Source organism: Sceloporus undulatus, chromosome 2, assembly GCF_019175285.1.
Source record: "Sceloporus undulatus isolate JIND9_A2432 ecotype Alabama chromosome 2, SceUnd_v1.1, whole genome shotgun sequence".
Classification (NCBI taxonomy): domain Eukaryota; kingdom Metazoa; phylum Chordata; class Lepidosauria; order Squamata; family Phrynosomatidae; genus Sceloporus; species Sceloporus undulatus.
The window spans coordinates 150,334,612-150,354,148 of NC_056523.1; the positions used below are offsets into that span (position 1 = coordinate 150,334,612).

Genomic DNA, 19,537 nt, shown 5'->3' on the forward strand with positions numbered 1-19,537 from the left:
AATCCCCAAAACAATGGCAGTTTCTCAACCCCTGCCATAGGGGAAGGAGACTTAACCCTCTGGGGCTGGAAGTTTTGCATACAAGATGCTACCCTTGAGAAGGTTCTCTTGAAGATTGCCACAAATTTTGCCCCTAAAGGCCATGATGACACCTACAAGAGAGGCACAGGAACAGACTTTGTAGGATGGGCACATGTCTGGTTTCTGGTGTTTATCAAATGATACTCCAAATGTATTACCTTGGACTTTATGCCAACTCATTAATCTGCATACATCGTTAGGTTGCAATTGTTTATATACATCACCATTTGTTTTGTACAAAGGAGGCAAACAGGGATTTAAATAGGAGAATGCTACTATCCAAGAGGCATTTGGAGGCCAATAAATCCCACTATACACAATTGGATTTCGTCACTTTAGCCACACTCTCCCTCCTTCTTGCCACTTGAAATTCTGTCATCCCCATATCTTGGAATTCTGCGTAGTTACTGGTTTGGAGGAGTAGTGTGAAAAGATAGGATATTAGCATTTGCAAACTTGTTCAGGAGAATTGATTTGATATACAGTTGGCCTTCCATATTCATGGATTCTGCATCCATGATTCAACCATTCACAGCTTGAAATTAAAAAAAAAATTTTTAAAAAGCAAACTCTGATTTTGCCATTTTATATAGGGGACACCATTAGATTACAACACTGTATATAATTTTATTTATTTATTTAGGTATTTATATCCCGCCCTTCAGCTCTAATAATGGGACTTGATCTAAGGATTTTGGTATCCTTTGTGGGGTCTTGAACAAAACCCCACTGGATTCCAAGGGCCCATTATACTGTAAATCATAGTGCTATAATTGCGTAGTGTGAAAGGGCCCCCAAACTCTTGCTGATCTACTGAAAACCTACCAGACATCTAACAATAGATCAAGATCTTCTACCACACATTGTCCTGTGATTAAATTAAGAAATATTCTCATCAAGGAAATTAAATCTATACAATCTCAAATACTATATAAATAAAATGTTGATTGTGCCTTATTCATAATGCAATTGATCTGGAACAGAGTTTTTCTTAACATTCCCCTTTCCATTTCTTTTCAACCAGTGGGCTGGAATTCACAGCTGGACTGCATTTCATCTCAGCTGGTTAGCCGTAGTTGCAATACAATCTTTTTGTTTTCCACACACACACACACACACACACATATATATATTATATACAGTGAATAAACACTCCCTACTGTTTATTCACTGTATATAAAAAAGAGTTTTAGCATCTATGCCTCAACATGATAAACTACACTTGCCAAAATTTTCTTCTTTGCACCTGGCCTCAAAGGAAGGGAGAGATTCACCTACATAGAGAAATCATTAAAAGTAGGCCTTGTATCTCATGTATTAAAAAAAAACTAGATTTCTGGTTTGTTTGTTTGCTTGCTTGCTTCTTTTTTATATTTTTAAACAGCACAAGTATAATATCGTCTACCTTCCAGAGTTGTAGTAAATGGCTCGATTTGATTAAGTTATAACAGATAGGTCTGCAGTTTCCAATTGAGTTAAGAACTTGCAAGTGAATGCCATATGGCACTGGCAATTTGTTACTATTTAGCTTGCAGATTAGTTCTAAAACCACTTTGTCATCTCCCTTTGACACTGTTCTGATTTATTGCCTTTTTTAAAAAAAAAAAGTTCAGGTGTGGATATATCTTGCCAACATCTTCCGCAGGAAAGGCAGATGTAAATAAAGAATTCACTGGTGTGCCCTAGCAATTTCCCTGCCTTCTCTGAGTGCTCCTGTTACATCTTTGTCATCTAAGAACTCACTGCCTGCCTGGCTTCCTGCTCTCAGTGTATTTAAAGAATTTTCATAGGATGAGTTTTTATATATCTAGCAATTTGTTCTTCAACAGCTTCCCTGTTTGTAGACTTGCATATAATTTATCTGAGTTTGTGCTCTCTCCTTTTTCTTTCATTGGGCTAAACTTTCACTTTTTAAAGGAATTTGTTTTGATTCCCACACTCTGCTGTTTTATCACGTTAAGCATCTTTTGTGCGCTGACTGCAGTCGGACATTTTATTTTATCTCTATTTATAGCATTATTTTTGTAACTATCCATGCTACCTTAACAACACTCCTCGCGCTCAAATAATATGGATACTTCAAGGATGAACATTTTTCCTATTATTCCTATTGGGTTGCCCTGCCTCTTACTTTATCTCCTTTTACAGAAATGAAGAGCCTATGCTCTGTCAGATGTTGAACCTCAACTCCTAACAGCTACAACCAACTGGCCACTGGCTGGGGATTATGGGAGTTGTAGTCCAAGGAAATACAGTTTCTAAAATTTATAATTTTTATTTTAAAATAATTTTAAATTAAATGTATCACTATAAACAATATGAACAAACCAGTTCAACCAGAAGAGAAAAGAAGAAAATGAGAAAAAAGTGCAAAAGGAAAACTAAAATAAGAATGAGCAACCTTGTTGACCAAGCAGTCCAAAAATTGTTTTTAAGTTTGTGTGTGTGTGTGTTGTGTGCCTTCAAGTCATTTCTGACATATGGCAACTTTAAGGTGAACCTATCCCAGAGTTTTCTTGGCAAGTTTTTTCAGAGGGGGTTTGCCATTGTTTTTCAGTTTAGCTCTGTGCAAAAGCAGTGACACAGCATCCCTTTAATGACACAATTACATTAAAATGATGAGACCCAAAATGTGTGTTGATGTAATGGAGGGACCAATGCAATAATTCTTGCTCAGTTACTGGTGAAATAAAAGGAGACCAAATTGTAGCAAATGTATCTTTTTGAGTTCCTCTCCAACCATTTGGTTTCTACAGGTGTATTTTTAACTCTGTAGGGCCTCATCTGCACTGCAGAAATAATGCAGTTTGATACTGCTTTAACTGCCATGGCTCCATCTTATGGAATCCTGGGATTTGTAGATTTTTCTGGCACCTTCTCTGAGAGAGAAGGCTAAATATCTCACAAAACTACCACTCTCAGAATTCCATAGCACTGAGCCACAGCAGTTAAAGCAATGTCAGACTGCATTTTTCTGCAATGTAGATGAGGTCTATGTTAATGAACAACGCAAAAAGGGAGCTTAATATGCCGTGCACCATGCAGTGTCCTTTTGCCCTCTGTTCTGTGCAGAAGTACTTACTAGAAGAAAGAGATGTGAATGAAACTCAAAGCTGTGGCAAACTACAGGCGCACCTCTCTCCCTATAAAGTCCAGAAATCTAAAATGGAAGTGTATTGTTAATGCATTGCTCCAGCTCTGCAAACACTGGTCAGTTTGAAACATGTGGGAAGAGTTTTGGATGGGGAATGTCCACAAAATAATCACTATCTTCTTTATCCTCTTGTGTGGAATACAACATCTTGTGAAGCCTCTGAGATGGAGCTAGTCCTCTCAGTATGGGGCTCTAGAGCAGGGGTAGGCAACCCTTTTGAGCCGGGGGCCGGGTTGCTGTCCCTCAGACAACTGGGAGGCTGAAGCCAAAAAATAAATAATTAATTTTTTTTAAAAAAAATTAGATATATAAATAAACCAGGACAAATGTAGGACAAAATTTTCAAATGGAAGACACTTTTTTTTAAAAAATGGAGGACACGTGAAAAAATTTGCTGATTTTTTAAAAAATGTTAATATAAATGCATGTTTCTGAGGCTTCTATAGACAATTGCCCCCCAAAGGCCCCGGTGGCAATCGGCGGCAGGACTGAGCTGGGGCCAGTCCCAAGGCCTTGCCGGGCCGCATTCGGCCCGCGGGCCGCAGGTTGCCTACCCCTGCTCTATAGCAAAGCTGGGCAACTGTAGCCCTCTAGAAGTTTTTTTTTTTTTTACAACAACCTTCATCAGCCCTATCCAGCATAGCCAATGGTAAGAAAACTACTGTTCAAAAACATCCAAAGTTGGCCACCCATGCTCTACAGCCTTCCATATTCTTGCACCAAGGCCTATTCAGATGGTCTGGACAAAAGCCCCAGTGGCAAACAGTTCAGTCCTGCACTGAACAAGTAAAGGAAGATAGAGCCGATGGTCCATGAGCTCAAGCTTTTTCCAAGAGCTGCCATTACTCTGCTTCCCTTCTAAGGCTTTTAGGTTGCTAATTCATGGGGTGACTGGCAGAGATTCGATAGATAGGTACAGCTTCTGCCTTTCTGGCTGGAAAATCAGTAATGCATTTTCTCACAGGTGGGTAAAATAAATAGATCCTGTAAAATAGACAAGGAAGATGGTTCCAACCCAGATTTCCCCAGCCTCCAAATCATTTAGGCTAGACTACATTTCCCATTACACCTGATGAGTGGTGACAGGTGGCTTCTATATCAGCAGGGCTCTGAATCTGCTCTGGATTCAAACCCAAACCTTAAATGAACTATCCAAGGTGCTGACTATCTTTTGGAGACAGAGGCTGTATCCACACTGCAGAATTAAAGCAGCTTGACACCACTTTAACTGCCATAACTCTATCCTATAGCATCCTGAGATTTGCAGTTTGGTGATGTACACTTGGCATAGGGGTTTGAGTGTTGGACTATGTTTCCTAAGGCCTTTGTTAAGGAAACAAAAATATTTAAATGTCAAAACTGTCAAAGCCAAGCCTGTTAGGGTCTAACTTTAAATCAGCAGAGCAGCAGAAATGTGCTTTTGCTTCCTAAGAATTGAGACTGACTCCAAAAACAACACATAGCTTGTAGTTTAAAACAAAAGTTTAATAATGGCTTGAATCTATCTATCTATCTATCTATCTATCTATCTATCTATCCATCCATCCATAACGGCTATATGCTAATCTAGCTAGTGAATAGTTTAGATAAAAAGAAATCTTTATCTCACCATCTTTCCAAAGAAAGTTGAGAGAGGAGGAAGAGGGAGGACCAACAGTTCAGTTGAAAGTCTTTGAGAGAGTGTCTGTTAGTCTCAAAGGGAGAGCGGCCTAAGTCACATGGTTAGCTTGAATGATAGAGAAAGAGAGGAGTTTGCATGCAGGAAATCCCTATCTATCTAAGGAGGGGGAAAGAGTATGCAAAAATCGTCCAACAACTGTAACTCTGGAGACCAGGATTCGATTCTCTGCTCAGCCATGAAACCCACTGGGTGACCATGGGCAAGTCACTCTCTCTGAGCCTCAGGCGATGGCAGTGGCAAACCTCTGAACAAATCTTGCCAAAGAAAAGCTCAATATAGGTTCGCCTTAGGGTTGTCCTAAATTGGAAACAACTTGAAGGACAACAATCTCTGCCAAATCAGGACAGTTGGAGGGTATGCCATTGGGTTCCCTCCAGGGTCAGAAAAGTTTCAGGGGAAGCAGGTCTTCTGATGGGACTTCTTCAAGTATTTTGTGTGTGTGTGTGTAGATGAGGGAAAAAGCCTCCCAACCCCAATGGCCAGCCAAAAAGTCCAACCCGTTCAAGGTGACAGATGTCCTCACCGCAAAGGAGGACTAGGCACCGCAAAATGAAGGACACCCAAGAAAAAAATGTCGGACATGACCAAACAAAAGCTATAAACACTCATAGAAATGTCAGTGCATGCTTCCTTGCAATGCTCAAAATGGAGAACCCTTTGGAATTCTCCCTGGACAGAACCCTGAAATGGAGGGTCTGGAAAGGGAGGAGCTCTGGTCAGCCTCCTTTTTTCCCAGGTGACCAGATATGCGAATCACAAAGGAGGAGAAGGCACCACTTTGAATCCCCTTCTGAGAGAAAGGCAGGATACAAATCCTTGAAGTAAAATAAATAAATAAAATGTAGAACATTAAAAAAAAAAGTAGTTCGCTATAAAACAATAGCTCAGAACGTTCATTTAGAAATGTCAGTGCCTGCTTCTGAGTCCTGCTCAAGATAGAGGACCTTTTGGGATTCATCTTGGACGGAAGGTTGAAATAATAATAATAATAATAATAATAATAATAATAATAATAATAATTTATATGCCACCCAATCACTGGGAATCTGGGCGGCTTACAACAGAGGGGATAATAGATGGTTCTCTGCCCTCAGGCTTACAATCTAAAAAGACACAACACAAAAGGGAATGGTGGGGGGGGGGATCAGGTCACAGCATTCTTCTCTCCCTCTGAGGCCTGGACCAAGCAGAATGGACTGGACGGAGGGCGCTGCTTCTTCAGGCTAGCCCTGGTGGAGCTGGGCCAGCCTATTCTCTCCCTCACAGGTCGGAGTGAAATGGAGGATGTGTCCTGAAAAAGGAGGATCTGTAGTCATCCTGTTCGGGGTGACTAGATATCCACATCGCAAAGGAGGACAGGACACTGCAAAATATAGAATCATAGACCTGGAAGAGAGCTTAAGGGCCATCCAGTCCAACCCCCTTTTGCCATGCAGGAAATCCCAATCAAAGCATCCGTGACAGATGGCCATCCAGCCTCTGTTTGAAGACCTCCAAGGAAGGAGACTCCACTACACTCTGAGGAAGGAGTTTATTCCACTGTCGAACAGCCCTTACTGTCAGGAGGTTCTTCCTAATGTTGAGGTGGAATCTCTTTTCCTGGAGCTTACATCCACTGTTCCTGGTCCTGTTCTCTGGAGCAGCAGAATATTAAGGCAGGTAGGATTCCAAACCAAAAAAAGCTAGAAACACTCATAAGAGCGATGCCAAGGCCTGCTTCTGAGCGATGCTCCAACTGGAGGAGCTGTGGGGGTTCCCCCTGGAGGGAAGGCTGAAAGGGAGGCCTCGTCCGGGAAAAGGAGGACGGCGGGTCCGCTGTGGGGGGGCCTGGCCGAAGTCCCTCCCGGGCGCCTGGCCCTGAGCCTCCACCAGGTGGCGCTGCCTCCCCCTCTTCCTCCTCCTCCTCCTCCTGGCGGCTGCCTGGGATTCCGGCTGGAGGCTCCTCATCCCCAGTCCGCCTGCAGCCGGAGCGCGGAGAAGGCGTCCGCCTTGGGTCCCCGGCGCCCCACCGCCCAGAGAAGGCCCCTCACGCCCACCTTTGGTGGCTGAGGCCAGGGAGGCAGCTGGGCAGAGAGCGCCACCAGGCACTCGGCCACTGAGCCTCCCTCCCTCGCTGGGGATGGCTGGCCTGTCGGGCTGAGAGGAGGGAGACCCGGGGCCCATCGGAGCCCCCTCCCCAAAACTTTTCCCTCCAAGCAACCCTCCGAGAGGGCCGGGGGCTCTCTTCCCTCCTCTTTGGAGAAGGCTGGACTCTCTGGATCCTCCCCAGGAAAAGATCGCCTCCCCCTTCCCCTTCTCTCCTCCCTCCACACAAACACACACAAAGACACACGTCTCCTCCGGGTTGTTGCCGCCGCCTCCTCTGCCTCCGGGTCCCTTGTGCTCCGAAGCTCCCAACTGCGAGGAAACTCTTCTCCTCCCAAAGAGCCACGGAGGCACCGCCGCGCACCCTGTTGAGCCTCCCCTTCCCAACCCGAGCCAGAGGAAGACGCCCAGGGGCTGCCGGAAACTCTGCCCTCCAGACCCACAACAGAGAGAAAGCCTGTTGAGTCTCCGGGTTGTTGTCGCTGCTGCTGCTGCTGCTTCTGCCTCCCGATCCAAAGGGAGAAGGATTGTGCTCCGCTCTGCGAGGCGGCAGATTTCCTGACAATCTCCTGCCTTCCAGACCCGCAACCACACCGTCTCTCTCTCTCTCTCTCTCTCTCTCTCTCTCTCTCACACACACACACCCCTCGGAGGATGCCCTGGAGGGCTGGCTGGGCATCGGCCTCGGCCCTCCCTCTTCCCTCCTTGTTGGACTTTGTGGCCGATCCCCTCTGAAGAAGGTCCGAGCCGACCCTGCGGAGGGAGGACGAAGCGGCTGCTTCACCCAAAAAAACTCTGCTGAAAAGGTGGCCCAAAAGGAAGGGGGGGGGAGAAGAATTAAGCATCTTCCGGACTCTTCCTCGGAAACCAGAGAAAAGGAAAGAAAGGGATCTATTCTCAAATCAATCCCAAACTCTCGAAGTTCTCCTCCATCCTTCGCCGAGGAAGCATGGCAGGAGCGGGCAACTCCTGGGAGCTCCTCTGCTGCGCGATCGTCGCCTTTGTGGGCATCCCCGGCGCCGGGGCTCAAGGTAAGAAATCCCTATGTCTTTGTGTAGGTGTGTAGGTGTGAGTGTGAGAAGCAGCAGCAGGGGTGCAAAGGAAAAGGAGGAGAATATGGTCCTGGATGCTTCTTGTTTTGAACTCTTCGGCTTCTCCTCTTGAGACCTGAAGGGAAACGGAACACACATACATACACATATTGGCCAAGGTTGAAGTTGCCTTGGATGAAGCGAGGCTCTAGGCTGTTTGCCAGGAATAAAGTTGCCTTGGGTGCCTGTAGGCACTGATCTAGGTTGACCCAAAGATGGAGTTCCCTCAGGTCCAGTGCTTCTCAACCTTTGGTCTCCTAATGTTTGGGACTTCAACTCCCAGAAGTCTCAGTTGGCTTGTCCACACGATCAGGGATTCTGGGAGCTGAAGTCCAAAAATGCCAGGAGGTCCTAAGGTTGAGAACCACTGATCTAGACACTGATCTAGATTAGCCAAGGTTGGGTCCATTAAAAGTGGACACAGTATTCCAGGTGAGGCGTGACCAAAGCAGAATAGAGTGGCACTATTACTTCCCTTGATCTAGACAGCAGAAGTAATCGTGCCACTCTATTCTGCTCTGGTCAGGCCCCACCTGGAATACTGTGTCCAGTTCTGGGCGCCACAATTTAAAAAGGATGTTGAGAAACTGGAGCATCTCCAAATGGTGAAAAGTCTGGAAACTATGCCCTATGAGGAAAGACTTAGGGAGCTGGGGATGTTTAGCCTGGAGAAGAGAAGGTTAAGAGGTGATATGATAGCCTTGTTTAAATATTTGAAGGGATGTCATATTGAGGAGGGAGCAAGCTTGTTTTCTGCTGCTCCAGAGAACAGGACCCGCAACAATGGATGCAAGCTACAGGAAAAGAGATTCCACCTCAACATTAGGAAGAACTTCCTGACAGTAAGGACTGTTTGACAGTGGAACAAACTCCCTCGGAGTGTAGTGGAGTCTGCTTCCTTGGAGGTCTTCAAACGGATGATGGATGGCCATCTGTCACAGGGGATGCTTTGATTAAGAGTTCCTGCATGGCAGAAGGGGGTTGGACTGGATCAGGGCCCTTGCGGTCTCTTCCCTTCCAACTCTGTGATTCTATGACTCTATGAGGGGATGATAGCAGCGGCTCAGCGTCCTCAGTAACGTCCGCTCTGAGGAAACACTGTTTAAGGCTGGAGTGCTGCAGCCAGAGCCCAAAGTAACTCAACCCACACACCCACGTACTAGTAACCTTCCCAAGCCCTGGCCAACCCCCACGCGCACACAAAACACCTGAGGCAAGCTTCCCAAGCCTCTCAAGCGTTAGTTTTTGTCAAAGGAGAGACCCGCCTGAGCGGTGTCTTTTGTGGGTCAGCGTGTGGGGTGTGTCTGTGTATATACACACATACATATATGCCAGGCTGGCAAAGAGGCTGTCTGGGATATGAAGAATGGGAGAGGCAAGCAACACTTGGGAAAGGGGACCTTTGGGAAGGGTTGTTTGGGGGAAAGAGTTAAAAAGAAGAGAGAGACCCTTTCCAGGCTCTTATCCGCGCAAAAGAAGCCTCAGGCTAAAGAGAACGTCGAGAAGAAAGAAAGAAAGAAAGAAAGAAAGAAAGAAAGTGGTTTCCACAATGAAAGTGTTGCCCAGCCCTCAGACCGAGCTAAAGGAGGGTGTTCTCAGTCTTTTCCCGCCCGGCCCCGGCTTTCTCCTCAGGAGAGTCGGCCTCCTTTGGCCAGAGCTGAAGGTCCCTGGCAGGACAATGGCGGCCCTCAGAGGGCCTTGACACACAGCAAGGGGACCGTGTGGCACTAAAAGGCTGCATCCGCACTGGAAAAATAACCCGGTTTGGCCCCGCTTTTACTCCTTTGTGGCTCGAGTCTATGGAATTCTGGGAGTTGAAGTTTGGGTTCCACAACAAACTCCAACTCCCAGAACTACATAGCCTTGAGCCACAAAGAAGTTAAAGTGGGGCCAAACCGGGTTATTCCTCCAGTGTGGATGCAGCCTTGCCAAAGAAGTTGGAGCGTAAGCTTTGGACGATCTCCTCACAAGCATCCTCATACTACCTCATCCATCTGAGGAAGTAGACCAAGTCTGGGAAAGCTTATGCTCCGACTTCTTTGGCAGGGTTAGGCGTCAGAGGTACTACAACTGATCTCCTCGCCCAGGATTTGACCTCCATTTCAGCCTCCTCCCCAGGAGGGATTCCAGAATGTTCTCCATTCGGAGCAGGACTAAGAGGCATGCCTTGACATTTCTAGGAGGATTTTGAACTTTTCCTTGGTAGTGTGCTCCCTTTTTTTTCTGAAAGGTCCTCCATTTTGCAGTGCCTGGTCCTCCATTTTGTGGTGAGGGCGCTTGGTCCCTTTGTCCATCTCTTCCCTCACTGGTTCTCAAAGCCCCCTGGAAGCAATTCAGACAGCAAAGGTATCCTTTTTGTCTGCCTCCTGGCTGCCACCTTATGCCTGGGTACCTTTCAAGTCTCATCTTTAAAAGGATAGAATCATAGAGTTGGAGAGACCACAAGGGCCATCCAGTCCAACCCCATTCTGCCATGCAGGAACTCTCAAAGCATCCCGGACAGATGGCCCTCCAGCCTCCGTCTGAAGACCTCCAAGGAGGGAGACTCCACTACACTCCGAGGAAGGCGTGTGTTCCACTGTCAAACAGCCCTTACTGTCAGGAAGTTCCTCCTAATGTTGAAATGGAATCTCTTTTGCTGTAGCTTGCATCCATTGTTCCAGGTTTTGTTCTCTGGAGCAGCAGAAAAAAAGCTTGCTCCCTCCTCAATATTTAAACAGGGCTTACGCTACAACTTCTTTGGCACAGTTAGCCTTAAAGGTGCTACAAGATCCCTTTGCATAAAGAAGAGAGGATAGGGGTGAGGGAGAGAAAGAGTTACGGAGGAGACAGGAAGGACTCTGCTGAATTTCATTCTGTTACTGTACAATTTGGTTTGTGGCACCTTTGGGCAGATCTGTTTCTATGTCTGATCCCAGGCATCTGGGGCTACTCTCCCCACAGACATACACACACACACAGCTTCTCTCCTTTCTTTTATTCTTTTACCAGAGTCTTGGTTGGGGTCCTTAAAAGTTTTGAAACTTTTCTTCCATGGGCTGAACCAATATTTGCATAGTTATCCAAACAGCCACTGTAAATGACTGGAGCAATGTGGGGCCCGTCCCCCCCCCCCCCGGCCCCAGGATTTGTAGTGCACATATATCTCACTGAATCACCTTCCTCTCTCTTTATTTTCTATCTCTTGACCTGCCAAGCACCAATAGGGCCAGGAGGGGGTTAAGATCTAGAGTTTATAGGCAGGAGTACTGGCTGGCTCAGCCGACAGAGGCTTATGACTGTTGCTTGGGAAATGAGGGGAGAACAGGAGAAGAGACACATGGGCAGTTTCCAGTGTCGAGTTTGATTTATTTTCTCCCAAGGTTGCCAGGTGTGTGATAGCAAAGCTCAGTTCAAACTGGAGAGGATGTGAAGCTCAAGGAATTTGGTGGGAGGCAATCCAAAGAGTGTCTAGCCACTTAGGTTATGCTTTCCTTTAAGCAAACCATTGTGGGAGTGGGCCAGCCGAACTCTGAATACATATAATGGGATGGTGGCATTTGCAGTTGCAGTACAATCATCTCTGCATAGCTAGAAGGCAAAAGCTCTGCACATATTCCCCTGAATCACTGCATTGTGATGTTACACTTAAGACTCGCCATCTCTCAGTGTTGAACTGGAATACCTCCTCTAGCTAAACATCCTTTAAGAGCTTTGTGGGTTAAGTTGGTTTAGCCACTGGTTGCTCGAGTCCTAAGATTTCCACCGCACTTAATATTCTCCCATCCGTTTTCCTGCACACATGCTTGCACACACACTCCACGGAGCTGTTGGGACCTAGCTGTGTAAAACCTAGTAATGTGAGTCAAATGAAGAGTTTTGCCATTGCAAAAAAGGTCATTGGAAAGTACCCTTCCGTGACAGCCCACGGTCGGCTAGTGCCACAAGCCAGTGCAGGACCCTGCGATAAGCTAATTGCCTCCAGGATGCTTATGTGCTGTGCAGACTATTTTCAGCCACTTCTATTATCTGAATGAGATACATAAATAGACTCCCTCTTTAGGCAGAGTGCATTGATTTGGTTGCACTGGCCAGTGTCGGCTCCAGGAAACTGTATGCTACGTGAAAGGGCAAGAGGAGGGATTTCTTATGAGGAGAAGGAAAGGGTGGGTGGGTGAGTGGGTGCTTTATTTTTATAGCAGACTTTCAGGGTATGAAAAGGTATCTCAAGCAGTCATTTGGAGGCCTCACATTATCCTCATGGTGCTGGCATCCTCTGTCATGACTCTTCATGCAATAATAATTCTGCATGAATTGTTAACTTCCCACTGAGCTCTGGTTAAGAGCATGTTGTGCATTCATGGGGAGAATTTCTAAGTGTCTTGTGCATGTTTTCTCATTTTACCTCATAGCCTCTATGGGATGTGTATACTGGAACTGTTGTGGAAGTGAGGGTCAGGTTTTGAAATATCATGAGGGAACTGTCCAAATGGCACTTCCATTCACTTTCTGAGGTTTAGGGCACTTTCTGAAGTTTGGTAGTGCACTACCAAAGCAAAAATTTAAGGAATGCTTAATAGCTACCATAAATATATAGACGATGTCACTGAAACACCACAGGATGGCTTATTGCATGACAGTAAGGCTGCCAGCATTTAAAAAAGACAAACAATCCCTTAAACACTGCTCCTTCTTGCTGTCATAACAGCTGAACACATATAAATTAACTGGTTATAATTCTTATCACTCTTCTTGCCCAATTTTCATTTAATGATTTAAAGAACAGGAGCAATTTCAGACATTATTTCTGATTAATTAGCAACCCTACATGACAAATACATCTTCACTTTCAAAAAGATCTGGTAGCAGGTCATGGGGAAAACCTTTTTCTTGAAACGGTGGAAAAGTCCAGTCAGTGGTGACTGTACTTGACTAGCTGGATAATCAGCTGGTATCAGACAGACTCCGGTGTTTCCTTTCACATGCTGGAACATAAACCACAGCCTGAAATGCAGTGCACTACCACAAGTATGTGGATATGGTCTGTCTACCTTTGTTTTCAATAAAATGCTGCTGTTGTTGTTGTTGTTATATGCCTTCAAGTTGTTCCTGACTTATGGCAATCTTAAGGCAAAACTATAATGGGGTTTTCTCAGCAAGATTTGTTCAGAGGAGGTTTGCCATTGCCTTTCCCTGAGGCTGAGAGCATGTGACTTGCCAGTCACACTTGCCAAGGTGGACTACAACTCTGGAGACCAGGGTTTGATCCCCAGATTGGCCATCAAACCCACTGGGTGACCTTGTGTAAGTCACATGGTCCCAGCCTAAAGGGCAGGCAATGGCAAATCTCCTCTGAACAAATCTTGCCAAAGAAAGCCCCATGACAGGTTCACCTTTGGGTCACCATAAGTTAGAAACGACTTGAAGGTATACAATGACAGCAGTGGAGTTACTTATGAGGAAGACTGGAACTCAGTGGTACCACACATGCTTTGCAAGCAGGACACCCCAGGTTTACTCCTAAGTAAGTCTGGGAAGGACCCTTGGAAAGTCACTGTGTAGGCATTACTGAGCTGGATGGACCGATGATCTGACTCTATATAAGGCAATTTTGCATATATCCCAAATCACTCATTATCTCTTCTTTAGAACAAATGCTGTTATATACTGGTAGTTTTTTTTTTTTAAATGGCATATCATAATTCTAGTCCCCCCCCCAACAACAGTTTGACAAAGTAAATTTTACTATTTATGTTTTACATATAAAAGAACTTTGTACTTGTGTGTAAGATTTAGATCTACTTTCCCCCATTGTTCTTAACAGTGTAGTCGACTTTAGAAATAGATTCAGGATACATCTACACTGTAGAAATAATACAGTTTTATGCCACTTTTGCTGACATGGTTCCATCCTACAGAGTGCTGGGATTTGCAGTTTTGTCAGGCACTAGCACTCTGACAGAGAAGATAAAGAGTTTTTAAAAATACAAATCCCAGGATTCCATAGGATAGAACTACAGTACTTAAAGTGGTGTTAAGCTGCATCATTTCTACAGTGTAGATACACCCACAGAATTCTACAAAGCTTTGGGAGATTCTTTTTTTGTCTTACATTCTTTGGACTGGAAACAAGCTACATTCATACATCACAATTATCTAGGGCTTAGTAACAACTGCCTTCATTACAGTGTCGCAACTGGTGCTGGGAATTGTTAAAAGATAGTCTGGAACATAATTTGGATATTTTATGATAAACCCAAGAATTACATGCAACCTCCAGCAACTTCCTGACTCCCTGGAGGAATGCCATATCTTCTCTAGGAATATTAGATCTTCAATAGGAATAATCTCGTGCCCATTGTTTGTGTATACTGCCCCCTCCAGGAGGTATGTAAAGTCTGTCAAGAGAGTTGTGTGTTAGTAAGTGTCTGAATTGTAGTTGCTTTTAATGACAGATAGGTCAGGACAGCTTCTGTACCACACCTGTCACTAATGCAGTGTGAGAGAAAGCCTTCCTTTAAAGGGATGGGTTGGGAAAACGTGAGAAGAGCAATAAACACATATGCCCCGTAATGTAAAGCAATTCAGTGGCCAGTGTAGGAATATAGTCCATTCCCAGAAATGCAGCGGTGGGAATTAGAAAAAATGCCTGGTCTACTGTTCTGTTGCTTCTTAGAATAAGGGGGGGGGGGGTAGCAAAGGCTCCATCTGAGGAGAGGGAGTAACACTCTTGAGTTGGGCAATGGTACATCTATTCCTTAATCCATCTTGTTGTGTTTCAAGCTATGTCACTGCACTGTCCCATAGAATCTAGTCTTTATTTCTGGGTGTAGAGGGGCATCACATGTATGAAAAGACTGGATACTGAATCTGACTTTGTGGCAGTGAGCGAGCCTGTGGTTTTCCCCTAGGGTTTATAATATCCAAGGCACATACCACAGTGTCCTCTCTGTCTGCTCAGAATTTATAGCCATTGTTTCCAGTAGCTGACAAAGCCAAAGCCTTCTCAGTGCCCCTGGCTCTTAACGCTGCCTCTTCTGTGCACCTAGGCTATAATTTCTCAGTAATTAAGTCCAGAACATAACAGATAAACTTGCAGTATATTATCCAGAAGGGTCCCTGTGTCAGAAACTGTGATGGTCTCTTTGATTGATTCACTTGCACTCGCTGAGTCCTCCTTCTCCTTGCCTCCCAATTTCTGTCTCCTGGGCTCCCCAGCGTTGTGTTTGCTCTCAGGCATCAGAAGCTATTACACCTGTGTTATGAACTTTTTCTGGTTTATTTTGTAAGATCCCACCTCTCTTATCTTGGTCTCAAAGACAGAAATGTTTGTTTCATTGAAGCATTTGTGCATTGGCCAGTAGAAGGATAGGCCTAAGATGCTCCATTTGATTTTTATATATAATGTTGACTGAAACATGCATTTTTACTGTTGTGTAATGTTGTTTCTTATTATATTCCTTACCATTAAAATATAACAAAAATGGATGGAAAACTTTCAAGGGTTACTCCTGTTGAGAGGCCTCTGCTCTAATTATAATTATCACAATTTTCCCATTATGTTTTTGAATTTAGGACATTAATTGGGGATTATTCAAGACAGATAGGTACTGCCAATTCATGCTCCCCACTGTATTTCCCCTAGTATTTTCAGAAAAAAATATATGACATGATACTATCACATTCAGTGCTATTCAAAGTAGTGGTCTCTGGACTGATAGTGATCTGAAAGCCATTGGCAGTCAGTCCAAGGAGCGATTCCAGGAAAGAAACAGCTGTAGACAATTGGCACAATCATTTTACTGGTTCCCAGGCCCAGCATATTGGGGGAAATGCTGATTACCCACATCAAATAGCCCAGGAAGCACTGTTTTACTAGGCCAGATTTATAAATGTGACTTTGCCAAACAACAATCAAAGGTAGTTTAAAGGAGACTTGCATTCTCTCTTGCCTCCATCGGCCTTTTCTGTTGATGTACCATAGCTTACTTTGGCACCAGTTTGACACCACTTTAAGTGCTGAAGTTCCATCTTATGGAATCATGGGATTTCTAATTTTACAAGGTCCTTAGACTATTCTGCCAAAGAGTGCTGGTGCCTCACAAAACCACACATCCCAAGATTCTGTAAGATGGAGCCATAACAGTTAAAGGGGTGTCAAGTAACATTCTTTCTACAGTTTAGATGCACCCTGGGTGGGCAGAGGTGTTGCTGAAAGGGTTCTAGGCTAGTAGTTTTTTTAGTCTATCTTGCAAGATTATACAGTAGTTGATGTTGCTAGGGAATAAAGGGTAGATGTAGACTGGTGACAGTCCAGATTTTCTGTCATTTGAATCTTTATTTTCTCAAAATAGGAGTGAGCCATACTGTATTTCAAACAGGACCTGCTTCTTTTACTGACACCAAAGCTTCTTCTCATCATAAGGGATTACTAAGGTTCTCAGTAGTTTAGTAGTGGAAATTCTATGCACTTATCCATTTATGGATGAGGAACTATGCATGCAAATGTGCATTGGACGTGTAATTCTAGTTGCAAGAAGCTAGAAAATCAATTATGGTATTGATGAGCTGGGGTGGGGGCAGAGCACTAGATTGAGCTGGACACAGGGCTGCTCTGTTGAACAGGCAGTTGGAACAATAAGTGATTATCTGAATTAGGTTGTGAGTACACAGCCAGTTTGTAGTAACTGATTCTGAGCTCATTGTGGTATAACGAATGACATGTTTACACTGGCACCCTTAAGCTGCCCTGGGTTAACACAGTGTGAGCCAAACATTTCCTGATAGACTTCAGATGAGGTTAGAATGGGGTGCCCATCCAATCAACAAGGATGGGGTAGAGCGCCCCCATCCTTGTTGATCACATGGCAGTGTGCCCCATTCTGACCTCAGCAGAAGTGATGGTGACAACTTGGCACTTGCAGGGAGTTGCCAGCCCAGCAAGGCCACAGTTACAGTGACAGCAACACTGAGGGGATGGGCCAGCAGGACAATGCAGTGGGTAAACAGTATTTTCTGTTAAGGCACATTAATAGCTTAAAGAAGCTCATTCATTGTGTGTAGTGAGAATTCACTGCACCAGAAACAATGTGAGTCCAGTATTTTTGGCCAGTGTAGACAAGCTCTAAGTTTTCAGCCTTACGAGATACAGATGATCAACATTTTTGATGAGGTCAAAAGAGACATGAAAGTGAAGAGCCAGGCAGCTTTCATGTTCACATTTTACTTGTAGGAAAACCATGTACAGTGGATCCTTCTTTGAAGGGAAAACTTAAGCCCATCTAGGGTGCGGTATAGACCACGCAAATGCACCATGCTGGCACTGATTTTAGGGTTAGGGACCATGCAGCAACCGCACAGTCCCTAACCCTAACATAGTTCAGTGCCATAACAATGGCGGTGCCTCCTGTACACGGTCGCCACCATTGTTACATAAGCGCTGTGCGGCATCTGTACGTCGCCACATGGCACTTACGTAACGAGTGCACCAGTTACATTGACCCAGGGTTCTTTTTCCTGAGGAGAGAAGCCACACAGTTTGGCAGCTGTGGCTTCCCTCAGGAGGAAATTAGGCCACTGGCAGACCGTCCTTTCAGGCGGTCTGTCCTGCACCCATGTAACTTTTTCTGAAAACGGCGGGAGGGTTTTTTCAAAATCCTGTTCTCTTGAATAATTTCTCCCCATAACTATTCTTGTGGCATCAGTCCAGCAGTTAAATTCAATGTTTGGTTCCGGCAAAATAAGCAATTTCTATGTATTGGCCTGTTGCTGGTCTTCATAATGTTGTTATATGTAGCCGAGAACTGTTGCTGTACTGGTCAGTTTGTTTACATCTCACTCAAGCCCCTAGTTTTTAATTTTCTTATCTTTCTTGCTCTTCTCCACACACATGTAGGCCTATCTTCTTCACAATTGTGGCTATGTGTCTTTTATGCATTCCCCCCCCCCCCCCCAGTAAAAACAGCTTGAGAGTCATATTGCACAATCCATTTTTAGGTTAAAAAGTTAAGTATGAATGCAACAGAGATGTGTTTCATGTAGGTACTGTTGTCAATGATTGGCTGAAGTTTCCTACTGAGTGTGTACAGACCCAAGTTTGCCTCTCTATAATGTATGAAAGGAAACAAACAGAAAATGTCAATAAATTATATCCTTAGGTTGCTCTTGAACTGATAATTAATTCTCCCCCAAAATTCTCGTTAGCCTATGACATAACACAGTATAAATGTTTCAAGCCTGTAACTATGAGAAATCTTTTTGTACTGTATGTATTTGATTTGAGGCCTTCTCTTTCTTTAAACTTTTTTTTTTTTTTTAAATTAAGCTGATGAAATGCCTAAAGTATAAACGTCTGACTGGGATGAGTTCAGGCCATCTTTTGAACTTCCTACACTGACCATCTCTTCATATCATTGTCTTTGCAATTCAGCCACAGGAATTCAGTGACTGAAGTTTAAATATTCCAGCATGACAAAATAGAAGTCAGCAAGATCCAATCTGTGTAGATTTTTGACCAAGTATTTGAGGGGTAGAGTGAGTGATGGTATTATATTATGATGGTAAAAAGAATAGACCTTAGAATGAGACTTTGGGTAATCATACATTTAATTAATGGAAATATGTAGTATGTTACTGATGCTTCAAAAGTGTAATGTTGCTCTCTTTATCTTCCCACCCCCATGATGTTGATGAAAAGTAAATGCCACATCTAGTAAATACCACATTATCATTCTTTGCCACTTCTGTTCTTTTTTCTTTGTCTGATTTGTATTGCCTGGTTCCAGTTGGGGGAGCTCTTTTCAGAAGCGGATGGGTCTCCATTTTGGAAGCTGAGGGGGTACAATAGCCTGGCATCTACTTACAAAGATCTGAGCCAACATCCGTCTTTTGTTGCATGATCGACTCAGTCAGCTAAAGAAAGGCTGATCAATAAGAGCTTTAGAAGCAAAGAGAAGGAGTGAGGACAAGAGAATGAGAGAGACAGAGAGAGAGAGGGATCCTGCTCTAATATCTTGCAAAGAAATAAAAAAAAGTTACCACCTGTAGCTGTTTATATAAAAAACAAAATGCCCATCAGGGAAAGAGCACTGAAATTTTAATTACTTTAGAGCTGCACCACACAATTATTAATTACCTGCACCAAAAATAACTTATTGATTAGAGCCAATTGCTAATTATCCACAATGGAATGCAATGTTTATCATGAAGGTAATATGTCACAGAGCTGCTGGCACCTCAGGAGCTGGGCCTCTGTTGGAAAACCTCCATAAGCTGTGTGCTGCTGCCTGGCAGGTGAGACAATCTTGAAAGAGGGAGAGTATCAGATTAGATTTCCCGTACCCCAGGACTGAGGGGAATTGCCCTTCCATATGTTATAGGACTGTAGCTTTCATTAACCCCTGCTAGCTTGGCTGACAATTCAGTATGATGGGAGGTGTAGATCAGCAGGAACTGGACAGCTATCAT

The 19,537-nt window shown here is 44.3% G+C and overlaps 1 protein-coding gene across 4 annotated transcripts in view; it reads left to right on the forward strand.

The window, feature by feature from the left end:
- The first annotated feature begins 7,339 nt into the window (after positions 1–7,339).
- Positions 7,340–19,537, forward strand: part of SDK2 (sidekick cell adhesion molecule 2) — a 412,765-nt gene continuing 400,567 nt past the window's right edge. For all 4 annotated transcript variants that reach the window (XM_042452124.1, XM_042452127.1, XM_042452125.1 and 1 more), the window contains exon 1: positions 7,340–8,032. In XM_042452124.1, the coding sequence (XP_042308058.1) occupies positions 7,951–8,032 (82 nt within the window). In that variant the 5' untranslated portion in view covers positions 7,340–7,950. The remainder of the gene's footprint in view (positions 8,033–19,537) is intronic.